The following is a 23,662-nucleotide window of genomic DNA, read 5'->3' on the forward strand; positions in this document are numbered from 1 at the left end:
GACTCTCATCTTGACAACTCCAGAGTTACACGACAAGAGTGATTTGACATGGTGACGAGGTTATCCGCGTTCCTCCTAATCTAAACGCCTCCCTCCTCCTCCTATCCATTCCTCTGCGGCCCCTCCTCGACTTGTGAGGCAAAAGTCAAACCATGGCCGCCTTCTCTCTGTGGCATCTGTTTGCCGTATTCTCGCTTGGTACGGCCATACTCGCGCTCGAAGTCACACCCGGCTCGGATTGTGCGGCATTGTGCATGGGTGGGCAGAACGGAACGACAATCGAGGCCACGATACCAGGCACAAACTCGTCCGACATTGTTTGTGAGAACGACCAGTACCACACGACCGGCACGGGCATCAAATTCAAGAACTGCGTCAGTTGCTTGCAGAAAAGCGAGGCAACCAAGGGGGCTTCGAGTGATGCGGCTTGGTTCTTGTGTAAGAGCTTACAATCTGGGAAGCAATGAAGAAGGTTTTTGGCTGACCATGCTTGATAGACAACATTCGATATGCGGTAGACGTTTGCCTCTTCGATATCCCCGACGCCATCAGCCACATCAACTCTCCATGCATCATCAACAGTGCTTGCAGGCCTCTCAAGAGCGCCCTGACATCGGGTCTCACAACTCCAGACGCCGCCACCTCATACGACTACTGCACAGCCGACGGCGACAAATTCTCGAACAGCTGGTGGCCCTGTGCCAAGTGTTTGCAGTCCAGCGACAGCCAGAGCTATCTTTCCAACTGTCAGTTCTACGCAAACACACTGCCCTGAAAACATGCTGACCCATGACCCCAGTCTTGATTGCGCTCAAAGCTGGTTGCCAACAGAAGCCAGCCGACGGTAACATCATCGGCCTGACTGGCCAGCTTTTCTCGGACAATGCGGTAAACATCACCGAACCGGCAACAAACGCAACCCTCCCAGGCGACGGCGGCGCCTCTTCAACGACAATGACCACCGGCACCGTCGTAGGCATCGCCGTAGGCGGCGGCCTGGTCTTCGTCGGCGCGATCTGCCTCTTCATCATTCACTGCCGCAAACAACGAAAAGCAAGAGCGCAGACTGCGGAGCCCGACTTTCCGCCCCAGCCGCCCAGGAGCCATGCCAGCTCCTTCACCGCGATCAACAGAAGCCCCTACATGCCAATCGCGGACCACAAGAAGTCCTCCTCCATCAACTCGTACAACTACGAGCTGCAGGAGAAGCAACACTTCAACAATGCCGACTACTACGACCAGATGGAGCAAGAAGCCCAGCTCGGACGCGAGATGGCCCACTACAACTTCGATCCTCGCTCCAGCCACCACGGCCTCGGCAGCGCGCTCCCCACTCACCCGGCCTACATCCCCCGAGCCATGAGCAGGCAGTCGACCCGCGGCGGCGCCGCAACACCCACGCCGCCCAATGTCCGGAGAACAAATACACCAGACTCGTACGCCCTGCAGACATACCTCAACGCCGTCAGCGAAGAAGGCACAATACCAATCAGACCCCCACCGGCCGCCTCCATGTCGCGGACGCCCTCACCGAGGAGGTCGAACGAATCACACCACGAGAACCTGAGCTCCGCGGCGCCCATCATGGGCAACCTCCCACCGCCGCCCCCTGGGCCTCCGCCAGCCCGGAAGACATCCATCAAGATACCGTCAATATCCATCCCCTCGGTGCGACGCATGCGGGTGCCGAAGAAGTACTGCCCGCCTCAGATCACAGTCCAAGACGCGACGCCGATAGCAGAAAAGGGCGAGACCGGAAACATGCAAATATCGCAGCCGATCGCGGTCCATGAGGATAGATTTCAGGATAAGCCGTTGGCCGGACATACCATCATTTCGAACGTCGCGCCGGCTAGGGAGGACCCCGAGACGTATGAGGGTGACATGCCCATCCGCAGTGGCAAGAGCACGCTGTACGGATGAGAAAAATAACGTCGAGACGATGAATGTCATGACAGAGGTTCGGAGTACTCACAGGTCGGCTTTTTGTATTTTAATGAGCGAATTGGGGTCACGGCGTTAAAGAGACCAAACTGTCAACGAGTGATAAGAAACTCAAGGACGAATACAATATTATTCGTAATGCAAACTCCGAGGAATGCTCTGCAATGGATGCAAAAGGGTGGTATCTGACACATCTATCGTACAGCGCGCTGTTTTACCGCCTCTTAATCACCCAGACGGCGTCCAGGGCCTCTCGTCCTCCAAGAATCAGGAAGGGGTCCGTTGCCCAGAGAGGCGCCGGTGCTGCTGCCCGAGGGCTGGCCTCCCGCTGGGGCGCGGCTGCTGTTGTTCACGGCGGTGCCATAGTCGCGGCGGTAGAAGCGCGGTGTGGTGACCAGCCTGGACAGGAACGCGGGTGCGGGGATCAGGTTGCGGCCGCCGCTAAACTCGGGCCAGATGCGGGAGAGGAAATCGTACAGGTGGGCGGCCAGGAAGCCCATGAGCTGGAGCATGAAGTTGTAGTAGCCACCAGGGAAGAGGAGGGAGACGAGCATCATGCAGAAGGGCGTCAGCTGGGCGGGGATGGTGACGAAGTAGAAGTTTGCCTTCATCCCGCGCTGGTCCTGCGTGACGGTGCGGCACATGGCGAGAATCAAAGCCGGCAGGAAGGCTCCTCCGCCCATGAGGTAGGTGCAGAGCGCCTGTGTGCGATATTAGCGCTTTGTTTTCTACGGCGAGCGATTTCATCTTCATTTGATGATGGAAATGGTGTCATGATGAACGGAACGACAGATGAAAACAAAAACCCAGGGTATTGGGTGGTAAAATGTAGGGCGCTAAGAAAACCACTCGAGCAGCATTGAACGCTACCCGAGCCATCCAAAGACATCCCACCATGCCCACGCCACGAGTACAGTCCTAAAGCGAATTGAGGTGGACTGTACCGCGCCGTGAGGGTAATCTCCCTCTGTTCCAGGAACCGCTACAGCTGTGGGAATCCACTGTGCGGGCAGATATAAGAGGTGCAGAAGACTTTTCTTCTCTTCGCGAGTGCTTCTTTCGCGGATGTGATACATGGGAGGAACTTTCCACACAATGATGGACGTGTTGGGCAAGGACAGGCTGCCGTGGCAGCAAGGCAGTGACGACAAGTGACTTACCGTGATAACAGTGCACACAAACATGAGGTACCACACGACATCCTCGCGCCTGGGGAAGCGGGGGTTGCCGACCTCGAGGGCGGTCAGGTAGGTGTAGAGGAAGTACGTATCAAACAGCAAGCCGAGCTGGGGACCCGTGAGCAGGAAGTTGGTGCCCAGGCGCCAGATCTGCGGCGGGATCTTGAACAGGTAGTCCGGCATGAAGATGAACCAGTACGGGCTCACGAAGCCTAGGACGACGGAGACAGACGTGACGAAGGCGGCCGTCGCAAGGGTTCTGAGGGGGCTCAAGTTAGCATCGTGAAGGTGAGAGGTGGTGGTGAGATGAGGTGAGGATGTAGTGAGGAGCTTACCTTGCGATGGGCGGCGCCTGCCAGTAGGCATCCAGCATCTCCGACATCTTGTCTCAGTACACGACCCCAAAAGTGAAGGGTTAATGTGTGTTTTCCAATGCGAATGGTGAAATAAGCAGGAAAGTGAGGTTTCGATGAGTTGCGGGATAGCAAGGTTGCAGATGGCAGGCAGTGCAGAAGTAAGAGGAACCCTCTTTTTTTCTATCTGCAGGTGGTGTGGAAGAGGACCAATCAGAGACACCAGGCTGCGGCGCTGATGTGTTGGATCATCGTTTGTGAACCCGTGTCCTCTGGAGGAAGGATTTTATTAAGCTGGAAAGACAAAGAAGCGCCCTCAGCCTCGGGCTTTTCAACTCGTTTTTCTGCCGCTGGGGCTCGGTGGTGGGGCACGCCCAAGCGGTGAAAACCGCCCTGAATGGTGGGCGACGCGCGCCGGGACATTCGTGCTGAGAACGTCGGGTGGTGAAGGTCGCTGACAGTTACCGCGCTGCAATTGGCCAATGCCCCCCACGTCGACCACCACCATTAGTGTACTGAGAGCTCCGACGGCGGCGTTTGAAGATTAGTGACTCAGGAAAAAAAGTGCTGAAATATTCTTGGAAAATCCACGACGTCTCCAAGAACATCTCCTCTCCGCGAACCAGTCTGAGAGCATTCCTCCAAAACACCCTGCAAAATGTCGTCGACCTCCCACCCTCCCAGATGGGCCGCCCTCGCCCGCGACACGAACGAGACCAAGATCCAGCTTGCCATCAACCTGGATGGCGGGGCATTCCCACCCGATACCGACTCGAGACTCACCGCGGCCCTCGGTGACGGCCACGCCTCCCAGTCCAGCAAGTCCCAGACCATCAGCGTCAACACGGGCATCGGCTTCCTCGATCACATGCTCCATGCCCTCTCCAAGCACGCTGGCTGGAGTCTGGCCCTGATCTGCAAGGGCGACCTGCACAGTCCGTCACCTCCCTCTTCATTTCCTCGCCCACCATCGTGAACATCCCTTCGCTTACATGGCACTTGCGCAAACAGTCGATGACCACCACACCGCCGAAGACGTTTGCATAGCCCTCGGGTACGCCTTCGCCAACGCACTTGGCAGTGCGACCGGCCTCGCCCGTTTCGGCTTCGCCTACGCTCCCCTCGACGAGGCCCTCTCCCGCGCCGTCATCGACCTCTCGAACCGTCCCTACAGCGTCGTCGACCTCGGATTGAAGAGGGAAAAGATTGGTGACCTCAGCTGCGAGATGATTCCCCACTGCCTGCAGAGCTTCGCCCAGGGCGCCAGAGTCACCCTGCACGTCCACTGCCTGCACGGAGAGAACGACCACCACCGTGCCGAGAGCGCCTTCAAGGCCCTGGCTGTGGCCGTCAAGATGGCGACGAGCCGTGTTGCTGGTAAGGAGGGTGAGGTTCCTAGCACCAAGGGAACTCTGAGCGCATAAACGCGGGTGACGTCAAAAATAAGTAAAAAGACTGAAAGTAAAAATGGGCAACGCGGTGAAAATGTTGTCGGATTTATTAGAGATACTCCGACTTGGTATGATACCCCGGAACACCATGCTACCCAGTATACAAATTACCAGTACAATATGTACAATGCCTGAATTCTGTTCCCACGCACACCAAAACTCCAAACAAAACGGGCGAGGACATAGCCGCCCCTGTGCAGTTATCCGTCATTCTATCTTCAAGGTCTCATGTTCTCCTTATTCAGGCCAGCCAAGGCGCGCCTCTTCTCAGCCTTTCTTTGTTCAATTCGTGCAATAGCCGCGGCTCGCCGCTCTGGTGGTAAGGTGCTCTTTGACGTGTTTGCTGCCATGGTGCTAGCATCGGCTTCAGGCATGCCAAGTCGAGCAAATCGGTCTTGAAGCAGGTCGATGGGCGGGTCGTTCTCTTTGGATGCAAACCTATGCCGGGGCGCGGGTGTGGTGCCTGAGGGGACTTCGCTTGAGCTGACGATTCGCTCGTTGATTTCGGATCCGAGGTATGCTCTGTTGCGAGGGGACCTGGGAATGAATGGCCGCCATCTAGGCTTGTCCAATGTGACCTTGCCGGAGAGGATTTCGGATTTGGGACGCGCCTGGACAAGGTCTTCCTCTCCCGATGAGTAAGAGCCGGCATCCTCATGGTACTTGTCTCGAAGATTGTGAGACTTGGACTGATTGAGCTTCCTGCCTAGGGATTCCACAATTTCGAGACTCCGCCGCTTGGAGCTCGTGTCATTCGACGTGCGACGAATCGGCACGGGAGCAACATCGAAACGGGTTTTGTCATGGTTGCGATGCCCTCTCTCTTTCTCGACAGTCTCTCGCTCAGGCAATGAGCTGACGGACGTCTTGGGCCTGTGTCCATCGACAGTCCCTGCCGACTTGAGCGTCTTCACTTCCTTCTTCAGGTCGTTGATCTTGTCGGTGGCTTTCTCGAGGATGCGTCTCGTATCCTCTTGAGCAGCTTCAGCGTCCTTTCTGTAGGCATCAAAGTCTGCTTTGATTCGGCGCAGCTCTTCATCTTTCTGGCGTGATTCTTCCCGCAACTCTTCCAGCTCTTCCAACTCGGCAGATGAAGCTGTCTTGGTCTTATCCGGGAGAGGCTGTTGCTCAGCCAAACGCTTGTTCTCCTCGGCCAACTTGTTTGCTCGCTGCTCAGCAAACAGCAGGTCGGACTTGAGTTTCTCGATTTCCTCCTTCATCTGGTTGTTCTCCTTAACCTGAGACCTGGCTTTCCTCAACTCACGCTGCGTCTCCACAAGGGTCCTCTGCGTCCGTGGAGAGGCTGTCTGTCGTCTGCGCGTATGGGGGTCTCCGTCATCGTCGCGACCCTCCAGCAGAGCCGCTAGCTCCTTGACCTGGGTCCTGTACTCGACAGCAACAGCAGTCTGCTTCGCCAGGTCCTTCATAAGCTGAGGATTGTCTCTTTCTTCGCCGCTGACGCGCTTCGCAGCTATTTGCGCCGCCATCTCGGCAATCTTCTGCTCCATCTGAGCCACCCTGTCCTGCTCTTCCTTGAGCTTTACATTCAGGTCGATAGCCTCGGCGTCTTTCAGCTTGGCGTAGGACTTGGCCAGCTGCTTGTATTTGAGCAGTTTCTCCATCTCGGCTTTAGCGTCCTGGTGATACTGCTCGAATTCCGACTTCCAGTACTTTCCTGACCGCGAATGAGGCTCATTAAGATCAATCGTCATGTCATGCGTGCATTGGTCCTCGTCGGCCTCCTCCCATTCGTCCTCTGCATCGTCAATCCTCGCTGGTTGAGGTTGGAGACGCGTCTGCTGGGGTTGCTGCGTCTCCCGCGAGCTGCTGAGCGCCTTCCCTTTGCGGGAGTTCTCCATTGTCTCGGTGAGCTTCGTCCGCTTGCTTGCCGAGTCGCCTGCGCTATCGAAGCTGCTGGGGAACTTTCCAGGCTTGTCATCCGTATCTTTTCCCTTGCCTTTCTTGAGGCCGCCTTTGTCCAAAACATCGTGTCCAAACGAGACGCGTTTTCGTCGAGAGGTACCGGTGCCGGGAGTGAGCAAAATGCCCTGTGGCTGCTTCACCGGTGTACGCGACTCGGTTTCGGAGTCGTCTACGTTCCTGTTACGCGACATGCCGGCGGCACGGTGGTCGCGATCGTCGTCTCGGGCAGGAGTGCCAAAGATTGCGCTTTTCAATGCTCGGGCGGCGAAGACGGGCGCTGGCGTGTCTGGTTGCTCGATCTGGGTGGTGTCATCTGCTGCCATGTTAGTCTGACCTGGCATATCGTGTGTCTGGCGTTGGTGTTGATGATATGTACCTCCTCCGCCTGCTTGTGCTCTGTTTCCTCCAGACGCGCCCTCCAATCCTCGCCTGAGTACCCAGCCCAGCATCCTTGCTTTCGTGGGGAATGAATGATGTCCGCAATGAAGGTTGAAAGCGCGGAGGAATTGGTTCACTTGCTGGCCGTGGCGTGTAGCAAGTCCGCAATGCTCGCCCAAAGCGATCGCATTACCTGCGCTGGCGTGTTGGAGGGTTTTCAATTAGTTTGTAGTTGGTGATCTGACCGCGGCGAACGGATGTGGTTCCATGTCGAATTTGGTTGTTTACTTTGTTACCGCATGTGGATGGCGCGTCCGTGGTTCGTCGCTTCCTCCGCCTGCCCCATACAGTTCGCGTACGGTGCCATCACGGTGCCTAGCGTTCTTCGCTCCTCGCTAGCGTTTCTGTCCAGACCTCTGGCTCCCAGTCCCCACTGGAAGGACCCCTGAGGCCATGGGCGTCATCAGTGAGGGGCACCAGCTGTCGCTGTCAACCCCCACTTGACGTACGCCTAAACAGCCATACTGTGACAGCGCATCAAGCAAGGCGAATAGCGGTCGATGCCTGGTGGCGCTTCAACCCGGTCAGCTGAAATTCGTTTGCCTTTTTTCCTTTTTTAGACCATCATCAACACATACTTTTGAACCAGATTACCACGATATTGCAGAACAACATGGCTTACCCTTAACGGATTATCACGGCTTATGCTGTGGTGATTTGTCAAGCCTTTTCTCGTCGTTACGATATGGCGTCGAAATCATCCGGGGTGTGGAACAAGCCCGTCAACCTACCGACTAAGAAAAAAGATGACTCAAGCTTCCCGGGACTCAAACCCAGGAGTCCCGAGAGAACCAGAAAAACTGAATATGAGGAGCTCCAGCAGAACGAACTCATCGTTCTGGAATCCATGTACGGGGAGGATTTCGTGAAGCATGCAGAGACGCAGAGTGCTTGGAAGGTAAAGACGTCATCGTCGATAGCGACTCACCGGCGCAAAAGCAGTGCTGATGCCTCACTAGAAATCAGAACCTGCGTTCGACGTTCGCATTAGGGCTTCTTCAGATGAAGACTTCGCTGTCACACTGAGCGTCGTAATGACAGCCACGTATCCTAAAAGCCCACCACTGTTGACTTTGAAAGATACCGGCGACCTTCGTGAGGTCGTGCTGTTCAAACTTCAGAAGTACCTTGAGATACAGCCGAGGGTCTTTGCCACTGAGGAGCAGGAGATGGTAGATCGTATTGTGGAAGGACTGAGAGACATCTTGGAAGACGCCGCGCAAGCCAAGGCAAAGGGTCGTGAGTTGCCCTCACTTGAAGAAGAGAGGGCCACTCACGAAGCATTCCTTGCCAAACTAGCGCAGGAACAGAAAGAAGAGGAGGAGCGGAAGAAAGAGGAAGAGAGCAAGGAGGAAGAGAGAGTACTTGGCGGCCTGCTGCAGGTTGAACTTAAGCGCCAGAAAGAGAAGGCCAAGGAGTCACGCAAGAAGAAAAACCCCAACGGGATGTCGCCGCTTAGCACCATGGGCGGGATAAACGGTACCGAGAGCGGGCGCATCGTCTTCGATCGTCCCTGTCAGACCACAGACAAGACTGGAAATATCATCTCATTCCAGGCTGTCTTCGGAAAGTCTGAGGTCGCAAAAGGTCCCCTTTCTTCCGTCTGTTCTGTCTGGCCCATCGTTCCCAGTGGTCAAGAATGCCCCAACTTGGCCCTGAAGGAGACGACTTTGCGTCCTGCCACAAAGGACATTGCTGTTTTCAAGAAACAGGTCCAGTCCCTAGAGAACCAGCTTGAGACGCTGAAACAGGTTCGCCATCGAAACTTGCTTGAGGTTCTGGACTTCAGAGTGGAGCAGGAAAAAAACAACGCAGAAAAGTCGTCGATGCATCTCTGGACCGTCAGCGTCCTCACCCCCAGCGCCGAGAAGGGCTCTCTATCTGAGTTGCTGGATCTAGCTGATCGTCTAGACACCAGTAAAGTGCGCGCTTGGACGAGGGACCTCTTGGATGCTTTGAACTTCCTCCACAACAAGTCGCTCGTTCATCAAGATATCCATCCAGGGAATATCCTGCTTTTCAGAGAGCAAACTGGGGAGGTGGTGCCAAAGTTGTCTGATGCAAGCTATCAGAGGGAATTGCACAATATCTCTTCGAAAGGACAGGCACCGCCCGGCCTAAGCTCTGCCAAATCTGCCTATTGGCTGCCACCCGAGATTGCAACCCTATCGAAACCGCATTATACAGCGAAGACGGACATCTGGGACTTTGGCCTCGTCTTCCTGCAGATGATCTTTGGGCTTGACGTCCCCCAGAAGTATCGATCGCCGACTGATGTTTTCGATTCCCTATCTCTTTCAAAACCATTGCACGAGTTGGTCACAAAGCTCTTCAAAATGGACCCTAAGAAGAGACCTCGCGCTTTTGAGCTAGGCTCAAGCGAGTTTCTTGCCACAGACGCGCCGGTAGTGGTGGAAGACAACACTGCCATCATGTCGAGCTACCATTCCCTCGGCTCTTTGTCACCCATGCCACCGAGGCTAAGGCGTGAGTCAACGAACAGAGGAATCTTGACGAATAGGGGAACCACCTCATCACGTTATCGGGAGGACTTTGATGAGGAAGGTCGTTTAGGAAAAGGAGGCTTCGGAGAGGTTGTCAAGGCTCGGAAAAAGCTTGACGGACAGATCTACGCTATCAAAAAGGTCAGCCAGCGGTCGCAGGCCAGTCTCACAGAAATCCTGAAAGAGGTCCGACTTCTATCCCAGCTGAGTCACCCAGCCGTGGTTCGTTACTATAATACTTGGGTCGAGGAGATTGCGGACCAGTCGGACACCGAGGGTGACACATCCACGGAGGACGCGACGGAGGACTCCAAAGACACTATTTCCCAGAGCCCAGCGATTCACTTCGCAACGAGCACTGGGGGACTGGACTTCATGTCGTCGAGCCACCCCCAAATTGAGTTCGGCTACGACGATTCTGAAGAGGAAGAAGATGACGACGATGAGGAGGATGAAGACGACTCTGAGGAAGACAGTGAATCTGAGGAAGAGGACAGCAACCGGGCTGTCGGGCATGTTCGAGCGCATGCTAGAGCCAGATCTCAGCGGCCCTTCAGAACCATCCTCTACATTTCTATGGAGTACTGTGAGAAACGAGTGAGTTCTGTCTTCACATCTAACATGTTTTTCGCTGACCACGGGTAGACACTTCGCGATTTGATCACCCGAAAGCTGTATCAAAATACGCCTGAGATATGGCGCTTATTCCGACAAATACTCGAAGGCCTTGCTCATATTCATGGTCTCAGCATTGTTCATCGAGATCTGAAACCTGAAAATGTCTTTATCGCCCACAGCAGCGACGGGACGGATAATGTCAAGATTGGAGACTTTGGTCTGGCCACGAGCGGCCAATTCGCTGTTGACAGAAGCCTTCCAAATGCTATGGAATCGGACGACATCACCCGAAGCATCGGCACAACGTCGTATGCGGCCCCGGAGGTGCGGTCTGGTTCACAAGGAATGTACAGTTCCAAGGTCGATGTAAGAGCTCTTGACCAGGTTTCAACTGAAGATGCTAATCAGTACGTAGATGTACTCGCTTGGAATTATCTTCTTCGAAATGTGCTACCAACCTATGCTAGGCATGCAGAGAGCCATGGTGATTGAGCAGCTTCGTCAATCACCCCCGGTGCTTCCATCAGACTTCAGACCAGCCGACAAGATACAAACCGATATCGTCACTTCTCTATTAACACACAATCCAAAGGAACGTCCTTCCAGCGCTGAGCTACTGCAGAGCGGAAAATTGCCTGTCCAGATGGAAAGCGAAACCATCAGGCGCACTCTCGCCGGTCTTGCGGATCCGAGCTCGCCGTACTACAAGAAGATGCTGTCGACATTGTTTGCGCGGCCTGTGGAGCAAGCAAAAGATTATGCGTGGGACATGAACGAGACAAGCCCCAGCGAGACGGACTTGGTGAACCTGAGTACCGTCAAGGCAACGCTGATAGACATCTTCCGCCGGCATGGCGCATTAGAGTGCCAACGGAACTGCCTATACCCTCGCTCCTCGCACTACAACGACTCGAACGCTGTAAAGCTGCTGGATGCGAACGGAATGGTGCTTCAGCTGCCATTTGATCTCACCATGGGCCATGCCAGAATGCTGGCAAAGGCCAGCGGAAGCGCGAGCGTCCAAAGGATTTTCACTTTTGGAAACGTCTTCCGCGATAGAAACGATACGGGCCAGCCTCTGATGCTTGGCGAGGTCGACTTTGACATCGTCACAACTGATACCCTGGACCTAGCTCTCAAAGAAGCGGAGGTCATCAAGGTTCTTGACGAGATCATCACCGTATTTCCGTCCTTGTCGTCAAGCCAGATGTGCTTCCATCTAGGACATTCGGATCTTTTGCAGTTGATTTTTGATCACTGCCGTGTAGATCCCGTGTCGCGAAGAGCTGCAGCCGACATTCTCAGCAACCTGAACATCCACAGCCAGACTTGGCAAAAGATCAGGGTACAGTTACGATCTCCTATTGTTGGCTTGTCGGCTACGAGCGTGGATGAGTTGCAGCGTTTCGACTTCAGAGGTAGGTCAACCCTTCATAGAACACGGACGAAGCTAATTCGGGTACCTAGACACCCCCTCAAAGGCGTTCTCCAAGTTAAAGTCAATCTTTGAGGGGACAGATATGTATCGAAGAGCATCATCAACTTTAGCTCATCTGAAAGAAGTCTCGGAATATGCCAAGCGGCTCGGAGTCGCAAGCAAGATTTATGTCACCCCCCTTAACAGTCTCAAGGAAAGCTTCTACACGGGAGGAATTATGTTTTCCTGCGTCTACGACAAGAAAGTCAAAGATGTGTTTGCCGCCGGTGGCCGATATGACAGTCTGATCAGAGAGAAACGGCCCAGAATTGGTAGCCATTACGAAGAACGGCACGCTGTGGGCTTCAACCTCAACTGGGAGAAGCTGTCCAGAGTACCCAAGGCAAGCGGCAAAGCGTTCCTCAAGAAGACGGAAGAAGATACCAATAATATCTTCCACAATGCTCGAAGAGTAAGCCAAAGCATCGAGCATTCTTCTCATCAGGTTGCTGACATGTTCTTAGTGCGATGCGCTTGTCGCCAGTTTCGACGCTGCGGTCCTGCGATCCATGGGAATAGAAATCCTGCAGACGCTCTGGGCGAACGGCATCAGCGCGGAGCTCGCCAAAGACGCGCGATCACCGGAAGACCTGCTAGCCCGCAACCGCGACGAGGGCTACTGCTGGATCGTCATCATCAAGCAGGACGCCATCGTCAAGGTCAAGACGATGGACAAGAAGGACACGCCGGACGTCGACCTGCCGATCGCGCAGTTGCTGTCGTGGCTGCGGGGTGAGATGCGCGAGCGCGACTCCAAGGCGGTGGTCAAGATGCGCGGCGTACAGCAGCAATCCGAGTCGACGCCGGTCATCGAGCACGAGCAGGATGTGCGGGTGATGGTGGCGGGGACGCGGAGCAAGAAGTTCAACCGGCGGACGGTGGTGGAGCAGGCGCAGTTCAGCGCGGCGAGCCTGGTGCACTCGTTCCTGGACGGGCCCATCTTGGCCGTAGAGACGACGGATCAGGTCATGGACATGATTAGGGAGACGTGCCTGTCGGACGCGGAGAGCTGGAGGAGGCTGGAGCACAGCGTGACGACGGCGGAGAAGAAGTACGTGCGGGAGATCCATGCCGAGATGGTCAAGTCGAAGGCGGCGTGGGAGATGAGGAATGCCAGCCGGCATTCGTTCATCTACAACTTCAGGACGGGGAACTGCATCTACTACGACCTTGGGGCATGATCAAAGGTTTTAGGGCTATCGTCGATTTGGATGAGGAGGATAATTGTCGCAGTTGACACGAAAGAAAAAGCAATATTTGGCGTTGTCGCAGGATTATTGGCAAAGTGCATGCTTCAAGTGCGTCATGTCATACAGCAGGGCAGCAGCATCGTGAGTTTGCGGCGACGCACCACACCTGCAGAACAAACGCAGGGGTGGTTTGAAGTCAGCCTCTGTGGGCTGCATGGGTGGGCGGTAGGCACTAGGACGGAAGCCTCTTTGGATCGAGTCTTTCGGCTCCTTCTGGCTCGAGGGCGTTGTTTGCTCAGACGCTTTGTTGTTGGAGGCTGGCTTCATGCATTAAGCAAACTCCCAAGCGCAGGCACCGAAACCCCAGACTGGCAGCCGCAGTGTCAGATCTTAGTAGCGGCAGAGGCGGCAGCCATAAGAGTTGCTGCGGGAGCTTGTTGCCTTGAGAGAAGGCAGTTGAGTTCCGGGCGAGTAGGGAAGATTCCAGTCGAAGGAAGCGCTGAGGAGAGGGTTTGCGAGATGGGGCTTTGCGTGCCTTCGACGAACTTGGGTATCCTTGCAGCTCGAGGGAGTGCAGTCAGCGACGTTGGTTTGGAGGCATCAAGGTGTCTGGCTGGCTGAGGACCAAGGTAAGCAAAAAACAAAAACTGATTCATATGCAGTGGTACTTGTTGAAGAAAGAATTTTCCCAGCAGCGAAGGCGAGGACAAAGAGGTGCCTAACCAGTTCGCACTATTTGAAAGTCTAGGCCCCTTTCAGGATTCCATCATGTTCGAGTTGGACGGTCATGTAAGCAACCCCCGTGAGGACGGCATGATGGCAAACTTGAAAGTACTGGTGGCGGCGCCTGCAGACCAACAAGTGAGTGCTGCTTTCCGTATTAGCAAGCCCGGCCCAAGAAGATGTGCTGGACGGCTGACCCTGGCAGGCCATGTTGCAGTGTGGATTGGCGCGAGGGTGAGGTGACTGTGACTTCCAACCAACCCCGATCGGAGGCAGCGACAGCAAGGACAGGCGGCGCCCTGCGCTGGCCACGGATCCGAGACACTGCGTGACCACCCCCCCTTCACATCGTTGGCGGTTTGGCGGGCGGGTTGGGCCCTGCCATTGTGGAGGGACTTGGGCGGGAGACTGGTGCCCTGGCGTTTTGTCTCGTACCCATTGTCCTCGTTCGCTTTCCGGTCGACGGCGCCCGTGGATCTTCGCGGGCTGCTGGATGCACCTGGAACCTTGATAAACCGCGACACTCTCGTTCCTACCCTGATCTTCCCCGTTCTTGCCCTTTCTGACTGCAACTCGGATTTTATTTCATCTCCAAGCACGTTCACCCCACCTCTCACCTTCCTCTCTTCCTCCTCCGACTTCAACCCTTCCATCTTCCACGGGGCTGCTCGCAACCGCCACTTACCGCCTCCCCGGTCCTTCGCCCTATCTTATCTCCCTCGCGCCGAGTCAGTCCATACAAGACGAGTCATCCCGCCCTCCTCCGTCCCTCCTCGACGTTAGGGTCCCTGCGCTTCGATCACGCCTCTTGCGAGAATCAACGGCCGACTTGACCACCGTCATCTCCCCAGGAGTGCTTCACTGCCACCGCGACGACTTCTGCCGCTTGTGGTCACCGCCGCTCACGACGAAACACTCCGCTGCTACCCATTCTTCTCCAACAGACCCCGCCTCGTCCACAACCAACAGTCCACCATGGCGCAGAAGCGACTGATGAGCGAGTTGCAAACATTGCAGAAGGAGAAATGGGTGCACATTGACGTCGACGACCGCAATGTCTTGATGTGGAAGATCGGCCTCATGGTCGTTAACCCCGACAGTGCCTTTAATGGGGCCTATCTCAGAGTGAGTCGACTTCTAACATGTCTGCCTACAAGGGCATATCGACTAAACGCTTGAGTCCAGGCGGAGATGACCTTCCCACGCGACTACCCGATCCAGCCGCCGACCTTCCGCTTCCTCACCCGCTGGATCTGCCATCCCAACATCTACCCCGACGGCAAGCTGTGCATCTCCATTCTGCATACTCCCGGCGAGGACGAACAGTCCGGCGAGCTCGCCTGCGAGAGGTGGACCCCTCTGCAAGGTGTTGAGTCTGTGCTGCGTTCAGTACTGCTATTGCTGGACGACCCCGAGATCAACTCACCTGCAAACGTCGATGCTGGCGTCATGTACCGTGATAAGCGCGAGGAGTATCAGAAAAGGGCCCGCGAGACCGTCGAAAAGTCCAAGAAGGATATCCCGGCAGGCGTGAAGTTCCCTACCACAGCGGATTTGGAGCCTGTTCCTCAGAAGCCGTTGGACGATGACGCATTCTGGAACGAGACAGACGACGAGGGCGACTTTGACTTGGGAGGCAGCGACAGTGATATGGATATGGATGACTTCAACGACGATGACGAGGATGACGACGAAGACGAGAAGCCTCAAAAGCCTTGAGCCAAGCCTGGCTCACAGCTGAAAATCACTACTCATACGACTTCATCTCGCCGACTCAACGTCCTCTTTAAGCATAGCGGAGTTGTGCACTGGGCTGGCTCTCTCTACTTTACTCTTTTTTTCTTTCCCCCTCTCACAACCTTATACGCATGATGGATGATGCATAGCGACGGCCCCAGGCGTTTTGCCGGCTGTCTTGCCCGGCCTGTTTAGGTGATCAGAACGGAGTCTCGTTTCCTGGGTTCTGGCATCATTGGATTTTACTGGGGAGGGTGTTTCGCAGCAGGGATGGGATTTCACATTTGGCTCTACGGCGAGGGAACAGCGACTAGATTTTGGCAGCGGTCGTCGACGGAGGCACCAAAAACAAGGTATCATATAAGCCAATGAATCAAGCATTGTTTGCCGCATGCTCCGACAAAGCCTAGGGCTGAAAATTTCGATCATACCTTGAGTGCTGTTTGTAAGGCCTGAAGAGTTTGTCAGGCGTTTGGAGGGGCTTACGGATACCCTCACAAGCGTCTGGGTCGCGCGAGTGACGCAATGTCGAATTTACGCTTGTGACTGCCGGTGCCACCCTTCCGCGGCCAGTGCATCCCCGCAGGGTTGTGAGCGCCAGCAGCAATGGAGGGGGCCGACAGGGACGGAAAGCCGCGCTTGCCCTCCGACAGGGTGGACAATCAGAGCACCAGAAGGGCATGGTGGTACGGACGCCTGCCCCGCTAACATCGTTTACTCCTCGTCGTATGTCTTGCCAGATTCCAGACCAACTGAACATGTTCTTGAAATAGAAATAGAGGTAAGGTAAGCTATGCACCCCGGCCTGTAACATGCTTCTGTAGAATATCTCAACTTCAGACCCGAACTGTCCTTGAATCGTAGATTTTCAGTGATCCGAGTCGTAGACAGCGTAGTTAGTTGCCTCTTCACTGAAGACGGGACGTCACGTCGTCAAGTGGGGGGCTAATAGTGGATACGTCTCTGGAACCGCACTGTGAGCCGCCGCAACGAGTGGAAGCTCACCAAGCCTTCCCAGTCGAGTCTCGGTGCAGCTTCCACCAGACACAGCTCAGGCGTCCCGAAAAGACGATACGGGACGGGACGACTGAATCCTCCAGCTATCATAGCTGTCTTCCGTCTACTACTTGTTCTCTTCGTAGCCCCCGCACCTTTGTCAAACGGAGCCCAGACAGCTCGAACCTGCCTGTCGGTGCATCACTGTTGCAGGTGTTTCTTGCCCGTTTGACCTCACCTCAGTAGCCGCTCCAAACTCGTAGCTTCGCCCGCCAGGCTTCTCGTAGCCCCAGCTCTTCCGCCTCCCGACGACATGCGCATGCCTCGAACATACCTAGAACAACGACTCTAACCGACGAAGTCGCTCAATTCGATACGATAGCTATAATTTTCCTGCGGGACGAGCCGACAAGATGGCGGGGCAGCCATCAGAGGCAGATATTGCTACATTCTGCGAATGGACAGCCTTAGTAGCTGAGGGAACGGGCATAATTCTTGATCATGATCGTGCTATGGCGACGGTGGCCTTGAAGGTGCGTTGCCGAGCCTGTTTATATGGCTTCGAGTCCACTGACGCATCGCATAGTCCGGCAAAAGCGTAGACCAACTCGTTGAGGAATATTACAATGGCCCCGAAGCGGTATGTGTTTCTGAACAACGAGGGAACATTCGAGCTAACAAGGGCATAGTTTCGTAAGAAGTACACGTGGGATGACACTGCGTTCGGTGCCGACCGAGACGGGGCTGCCAATAACACTGGCATAGGCACGTTGAATGCTTCCCTCTCACATGGACATGGTGGCTGACTTTGTAGCGTAGCCTTCAACATCGAAGCGCCCGACAGTGCCGTTATACAAGGCGTTGCGCCAGCTCCCGACAACTTTTACGGCCAATCTGCCGGGGCCCCCTCACGACCGCCATCGAGAACAAACAATCGATCGCCGCTTGGTAGGATGATAGACTGGACGGCCGGGGATGCTTCCGGTACTTCCCTCCGTGCCGTGGGGAGCCAGAGCTGACGTGCGTACAGGCGCGCCGACGAGCGCGGCTCAAGAAGACGAAGACCTCCAGGCAGCTATTCGGAATTCTGCCATTGAGTCAGGTCTCACGCCGCAGGAAGCCGGCGTAACCAACACCGGCGCCAATGCAGCTTATTTCGGACCTGCTAACCGTGCTGACTACGACTCCAACAGCTGGGCTATGGTTCCTACCGGAGTGGATTCGTCGGAATCTAAGAGTAACGACGATTCCGCGCCTTCACTTAGGAAGAGAGAGCAGGGTGCCCCCGCCTTTCTTGTTCAGCAGCCGCATTCGCGTACCGAACAACACCGGTTGGGCTCCATTCTGACGATTCTTCACGAGATCCCTCTAGTTCGAAATGCTCTTCTATCAGCTGGCGAGCAGGCGGCGTCATATGGCTACAATAGCGAGTGGTGGAAAGGTCAACCTATATACAAACCCCATGTACTGGCCGCCATGGAAAGGGACGAACTCCAGTGGGGTGATGACGCAAAACCGGACTTTCACGAGGAGATCCATCGCCTCATGGCCTTCTTGGATCAAACGGAGAGAAGTTACGGATCCGTCGAGGCGATGGCCTACCTCGTGCCCGCATCTTCCTATCCTCTTGAGAGGCAGTTTTTTGACAGCTTGCACGATCACACAGATCCTGAAGTCATAAAGCCACTAACCCATTCAGCCCACACAATCTACACGATGACGCTCGAGAACTACCAAGAGCCTTCAAGATTCTCCTACCTTAGCTTCGAGCTTCAGAAAGATCAATATGAGAAGACCAAGACGTTGTATGAAGCTTTGGATTGGGTGGTATGGAACGACGCCTGTACGTGGACCGAAATCACACCAGAGACCAAAATGGTCTATCTCGACGATATTGGTGAAGTTATGATCATGGCCATCGACGGGACTGAGCCTCCCGAGTCAATGGATATCCCAGAGGTCTGGTACCCCGAGCGCTACCTTGCTGGTCGGAAAGAGGAGGCGAGGGTGATCCAGGAGCACATCGCGTGGGTCTTTAACCGTCTCTACAAGGCAGGCTCGATGGAGTATGAGGCCACCAATTGGGTGGACAATGACACTTACAAGGTGTACGATGTCAAGGAGATGTTGGAGAAGACTATCAAGGAGTACGAGGGGCAGCTTCAATATCTCGACGGACTTGGACGTTTCCGAGAGCTGCAAAAGCTTGCCGATGACGAGAAGCAGTCTGTCCGGCCGGAGGATGTGCCCTGCGTCAAGACGGCGGAAGAAGAGGAACTGTCGAAAACCGCAGAACAAATGGTCAAGAGGTGCCGTCAACTTCTGTCCGAACAAGAGGCGAAGCTCGCCAGTAAGTCAAGTTTCGCTGACATGAATGAATAAATGCTAACCCTGCCAAGAGCTCAAGTGGGAGCGAGAGCGGCTCACGGAGAGACAACGATCTCTGGGCAAGCTACTCACAGACCCTAACCACCCGGGGCTATCAAAGCCGTTCATTGGCAAGAAGTACCTCCTCAGAGGTGTGTCCACTGGCAAAGATGTGACATATGTTTGCAAGAGGGAGGAGCCAAGCCTCATTGAGCTTGATGAAAATTCTGGTCCAGTAGATCAGTGGTGGCGGCTGTCCTATACTACAGGCGACGCTCAGCCTGCGAAAGCAGAGGTGAGGCTCATGTCTATCAGGTATCGACACATTTTCTGACCTTTGACAGAGAGTGTCCTATGAGTTGGTGATGCGACAAATGTTCCAAGAAACACGCAGGCCAATGTTTGTGTACGCCACGGAAGACGCTGTCAACCAAACTCCTGTGCCTCTCTCGGACGCCCTCCAGCGCTTCGTTCGTGCTGAGAACAAGAACTTCCGCCAAGAGCTGAGCCAGGAAACAACAGATGGAGCCGCAGAAGCGAGGGACGTAAACGCAAACACATCTCGGGTGTCGCCTGCAAAGAGACAGTATCGGTCTGGTAGCGTGGACTCGATGGACACCAACCGTGCTTCCTTGGGAGGCAGCGATACAAATTCCAGAGATGGAGACTTCGAGTTGGACCATGATGTTTTCGGTGCCGGGGATGGCGCAGGAGACATCGCCATGCCGGACCTTTCACACAGCCAGATTATCGACAACAGTAAGAGCCTTGCCGAGGTCATGTACTCAGGCGGAGCCCCGGCAGCAGGAACCTCCGACATGCTATCGGTACCGCAGCTTACAGAAAGCTCTAACGAAGCTTCAGCCAGCGGTGACGTGGATGTTAGTCGCACAGTCACGCCGGATTTCGAGGATCAGCCCAAGGGACCTGAGATGCAGGAGCTAAGCAGCAATGGGGGCGGATCACCTTTCATGGCAAGGCGTTCAATACACTTTGGGTCACCACCACCCTACGACCCCAGAGACGAGCAAAAGACGATTAAGATTATGGATATGGAAATGCCTGATGAGCATCAGTAGCGAAAGACTAGAGCGTCAGAGGAACACGACTATGGATAGGAACAGGGATATAGCGGCATGGCATTCGCATCTTGGCGGGTCGCTGACAGGCATACAGCAGCATTGGCCATACGGTCTGCTGCGCAGCGCAATAACTTATTCCATTGTACGTGATAATTGCGGCAGTGCAATACCAATTGTTTGATACCCCAATAAGTGCATGGCCTAGGGGCTGTGTTGGCGATGGTTCGACCTTACGCCTGCGCTTTGACGTATATCGTCGTAGAAGGTTCTCGAAGGTTCTATATGCAGCTATCAGGTATCCCTGTATCCGCCAGGACCGGGGCCTGTCTAGTGCGGCGCACGAGCCACGGCTTGAGCTTGACTCCGCTATTCCCGCCCGGCAAACACCCCGCCATTCGTCATTGTCTGTTGTCTGCCAACTTCTTCCCTGCCTGACAGTCGGACGCTCTTCAATGTCGGCAGCTTGACAGCTCTGCGAACGAGTCAAACCTGCGTGGGAACGGCGTAAAACGGGTTGATGTAGACTTGAAATCCCAGGCGTAAGTCAATCATCAAGTGCAAATGGAAAGCGATACAGGCCTAAACGGCAACTTGGACGCAAAATGCAGAAATGCCCCGCCAGCCTTCTGTGCACTTCCATCAAATCAGCCCAGTGAGATCACCCGATTCGACGCCCCGCCAGGTTTTAGTCGCACGGGGACGGTGGCCATGGCTCCCTGGGCTTCTGAAGGAGACCGAACCTTCCACAACCACGCCCTGTTTCTTCCATTAAGAACGGCCGGGGGCCTCTTCAGCCAGTTGGGCTCTTACCGCCCCAGTCTTCTTGACCTTACAGAGTAAGGACCTTCGTAGTGACCTTGCCGTAGTATTTCTGAGCCTGCATACATACATATCACGCAGTTTCCCAGACCTGCTCTGCGTCAGCATCCAGCCATTCTTTTCGATTCCTCCTCTTCACTACTACTTTTCTCAAACGCTTGCTTTTCTTGCATACGTCAACTGCAGACAACAACCCCACGAAGGTTTCACACAAACATAAAGCCAGACTTGCTACACAAGCAAGCAGTCGTTCGATCAATCGATCGCTTCGAGGCGATACTTTTTTTTCTATTGCAGCTACATATATCCACACCCTACCCTCGAATTGACTGGTCGATCGCGAGACACACAGCTTCGTCTTCACCATGGTGAAAGAAACCAAGCTCTACGACCAACTGGGCGTCAAGCCCACCGCCACTCAAGATGAAATCAAGAAGGGCTATCGGTAAGTGACTTTTTCCCCTCACCTTCTCCCACTTTTTCCCCATCACCGCCCAACCTCAGCCCAACCTCACGAACAAGAGAAGCTAACCACCTCACGTGCAACAGCAAAGCCGCTCTGAAGTGGCACCCTGACAAGAACAAGGACAACCCGGAAGCCGCCGAGAAGTTCAAGGAGTGCTCCCAAGCATACGAGATTCTCTCCGATCCCGAGAAGCGCAAAACATACGACGACTACGGTCTCGAGTTTCTCCTCCGTGGCGGTGGTGCCCCGCCTCCAGATGCCGGCGGCGCGAACCCCTTCGCCGGTGCTGGTGGCATGCCCGGCGGATTCAACTTTGGAGGCATGCCCCAGGGCGGTGGCGGCGGCGCTCGCTCATTCCACTTCAGCACAGGCGACGGCGGCAGCAGTGGATTCCGCTTCAGCAATGCAGATGATATCTTTGCGGATTTCATGCGGTCTAACACTGGCGGTGGTGGTGGCGGTGCCGGAAACATGGACGACTTTGCCGACATTTTTACGGCATTTGGCGGCGGAGGCATGCCGAGGTCCTCTGGCGGAAGGTCCACGCGCATGAGGAGCACTGGCGGCGGCTTTGACGCACCCAGACCGAGGGAAGCTACCCCCGAAGTTACGACTGTTGAGAGGCCTTTGCCGCTCACGCTTGAGGAGCTTTTCCGCGGCGTAACGAAGAAAATGAAGATCAAGCGCAAGACATTCGATGACCAGGGCAAGAGGACGACCACAGATCAGGTGCTTGAGGTGCCCATCAAGCCTGGCCTGAAGAAGGGCAGCAAGATCAAGTTCAAGGGTGTCGGTGACCAAGAAGAGGGCGGTCAACAGGACTTGCACTTCATCTTGGAGGAGGTAAGTCGCACATCCCCATGACGAGATGAGAAGAAGTCAGTGACTAACAAGCGAACAGAAAGCTCACCCGCTCTTCGTCCGCGAGGATAACGACCTGGTGCACACCGTTGAGCTGGATCTCAAGGAGGCGCTGACGGGCTGGAAGCGTACCGTCACGACCATCGACGGCAAGCAGCTCAACATCGACAAGAACGGCCCTACGCAACCTGGCAGCTTCGACAAGTATCCCGGTCTTGGCATGCCCATCTCAAAGAAGCCCGGCACGAGGGGCGACTTCATTATCAAGTACAATGTCAAGTTCCCCACGAGCCTTACGCCCCAACAGAAACAGAAGTTGAGGGAGATTTTGTAAGCGTTTGTTACGGCATGGATAGAGATTTGAAGCGTGCGTGAATGAGCGGCTTGGCGCCGCGATGAGGGGATGAATTGGGGACGACGGGATGTTTATCATGACCTGGAGTTTTGGGCGTATTGAGCTTCGGCACGGTGGGCCTCTTTGAGCATTTCGCGTAGGCTATTGCGGATTGGTCTCTTGTCAAACGAATGCCTACGGATGAGTACATAGATACTAGGTAATTCTGAGATTGAAAAGGAATTATTTGCATTCATGTTAAAGTGCTTGTTCCGAGTGACTTGCAGAACTATCATTGCTGCGTTATTGCCTCCATGTGCAAAGTGAATGCTTTTCAGATGCTACGAAGCAGCATCGTAACTGACTCCGAAACGAAAAGTCGACTCAGCGAATGCATCATCATCCGACCTCTCTTAATCAGCCAACCTCCGGAGTGAACTGTCCTGCTGCATGGAAAGCTACCCCACTCTATGAAGTGCCATCAGAGAGCCGGTCCTGGGATTTCCCCTCCATCTCAGCCGACGGACTGTCATTGAGTCTAAGTGGGACCGAGCCTTCCCTACGTGTATCCTTAGCGCTAAGTATGTTCAATAATGGAGTGATGAAGCCTGCCCAACGTCGTGTAACGGATGGCTTGGTCGGGTGTAGCGTCCTGTGTAAGTACGTTGACGGAAACAGACGATGCCCCCGCTGGAGAAGAGGGAAGACATGATTGGGACGCTGAAGAACGCAGGCTGACAGCGAGTACAAACACGCCGTCCAGGCACGTTTTTCTTCTTGGGCTTCTTCACCAGCTATGCACGTTGTGCTGTTTTACCCGGTTTCCCCGTCACTTTTCGGCTTAACCTTGTGCTTACTGGCCTTTTTCTTGGGACGTGGGGAAGGGAGGGCTGCACCTGGTGCTCGGGGTGAAGGTTTGCGGGCGGGTGCGGGTTGCGGGTGCGGCGCCGCACTACCTATCAGGGGAGGGGTTATCGGGATTGGTTCCTGTGCCCCGAGGCTGATACCTCTGCCATGGTTGCATTTACATGTTGATGTGGAAGAGGGATTTAATTCTTCTTTTGGTTATGAGTGACTTGCATGAGATTGGTACAGGAGGCGACGGGTCGAGGTTGTCCGTTGCCGTGCAGAGCCACATGGCATGAGCGAGGTGAGCCGACGAGAGGCCGGAGGAGGACGGCGCCCCGCGGTTGGCTATGAC

The 23,662-nt window shown here is 54.9% G+C and overlaps 8 protein-coding genes across 8 annotated transcripts; 6 read left to right on the forward strand and 2 right to left on the reverse strand.

Moving 5' to 3' along the window:
• Positions 1–152: 152 nt before the first annotated feature.
• Positions 153–1,923, forward strand: CGCA056_v004731 (uncharacterized protein; the record flags this gene model as incomplete). The annotated part of the gene is made up of 3 exons (XM_037319986.1): positions 153–438; positions 498–746; positions 800–1,923. The coding sequence occupies 3 exons, from the start codon at positions 153–155 to the stop codon at positions 1,921–1,923; spliced, it is 1,659 nt and encodes a 552-aa protein (XP_037180625.1).
• A 245-nt stretch (positions 1,924–2,168) lies between these two features.
• Derl2-0 (Derlin-2) lies at positions 2,169–3,504 on the reverse strand (the record flags this gene model as incomplete). The annotated part of the gene is made up of 3 exons (XM_037319987.1): positions 2,169–2,645; positions 3,105–3,381; positions 3,458–3,504. The coding sequence occupies 3 exons, from the start codon at positions 3,502–3,504 to the stop codon at positions 2,169–2,171; spliced, it is 801 nt and encodes a 266-aa protein (XP_037180628.1).
• A 629-nt stretch (positions 3,505–4,133) lies between these two features.
• On the forward strand, positions 4,134–4,899 carry CGCA056_v004733 (Imidazoleglycerol-phosphate dehydratase; the record flags this gene model as incomplete). Its single annotated transcript, XM_037319988.1, has 2 exons — positions 4,134–4,410; positions 4,487–4,899. 2 exons carry the CDS (start codon positions 4,134–4,136, stop codon positions 4,897–4,899), a joined length of 690 nt encoding a protein of 229 aa, XP_037180627.1.
• A 245-nt stretch (positions 4,900–5,144) lies between these two features.
• On the reverse strand, positions 5,145–7,298 carry CGCA056_v004734 (uncharacterized protein; the record flags this gene model as incomplete). Its single annotated transcript, XM_037319989.1, has 2 exons — positions 5,145–7,162; positions 7,226–7,298. 2 exons carry the CDS (start codon positions 7,296–7,298, stop codon positions 5,145–5,147), a joined length of 2,091 nt encoding a protein of 696 aa, XP_037180622.1.
• Positions 7,299–7,972: 674 nt separating this feature from the next.
• GCN2 (eIF-2-alpha kinase GCN2) lies at positions 7,973–13,067 on the forward strand (the record flags this gene model as incomplete). Its single annotated transcript, XM_037319990.1, has 6 exons — positions 7,973–8,185; positions 8,247–10,388; positions 10,437–10,775; positions 10,825–11,827; positions 11,877–12,298; positions 12,351–13,067. 6 exons carry the CDS (start codon positions 7,973–7,975, stop codon positions 13,065–13,067), a joined length of 4,836 nt encoding a protein of 1,611 aa, XP_037180621.1.
• A 1,707-nt stretch (positions 13,068–14,774) lies between these two features.
• Positions 14,775–15,518, forward strand: CDC34 (Ubiquitin-conjugating enzyme E2-34 kDa; the record flags this gene model as incomplete). Its single annotated transcript, XM_037319991.1, has 2 exons — positions 14,775–14,924; positions 14,985–15,518. 2 exons carry the CDS (start codon positions 14,775–14,777, stop codon positions 15,516–15,518), a joined length of 684 nt encoding a protein of 227 aa, XP_037180624.1.
• A 1,427-nt stretch (positions 15,519–16,945) lies between these two features.
• On the forward strand, positions 16,946–19,978 carry CGCA056_v004737 (uncharacterized protein; the record flags this gene model as incomplete). The annotated part of the gene is made up of 7 exons (XM_037319992.1): positions 16,946–17,065; positions 17,119–17,172; positions 17,222–17,301; positions 17,347–17,480; positions 17,563–18,882; positions 18,932–19,194; positions 19,244–19,978. The coding sequence occupies 7 exons, from the start codon at positions 16,946–16,948 to the stop codon at positions 19,976–19,978; spliced, it is 2,706 nt and encodes a 901-aa protein (XP_037180623.1).
• Positions 19,979–21,165: 1,187 nt separating this feature from the next.
• Positions 21,166–22,461, forward strand: psi1 (the record flags this gene model as incomplete). Its single annotated transcript, XM_037319993.1, has 3 exons — positions 21,166–21,245; positions 21,350–22,109; positions 22,168–22,461. 3 exons carry the CDS (start codon positions 21,166–21,168, stop codon positions 22,459–22,461), a joined length of 1,134 nt encoding a protein of 377 aa, XP_037180620.1.
• Positions 22,462–23,662: the final 1,201 nt, after the last annotated feature.

This window comes from Colletotrichum aenigma (genome assembly GCF_013390185.1).
Source record: "Colletotrichum aenigma strain Cg56 chromosome Unknown KSG_Cg56_contig03, whole genome shotgun sequence".
NCBI lineage: Eukaryota > Fungi > Ascomycota > Sordariomycetes > Glomerellales > Glomerellaceae > Colletotrichum > Colletotrichum aenigma.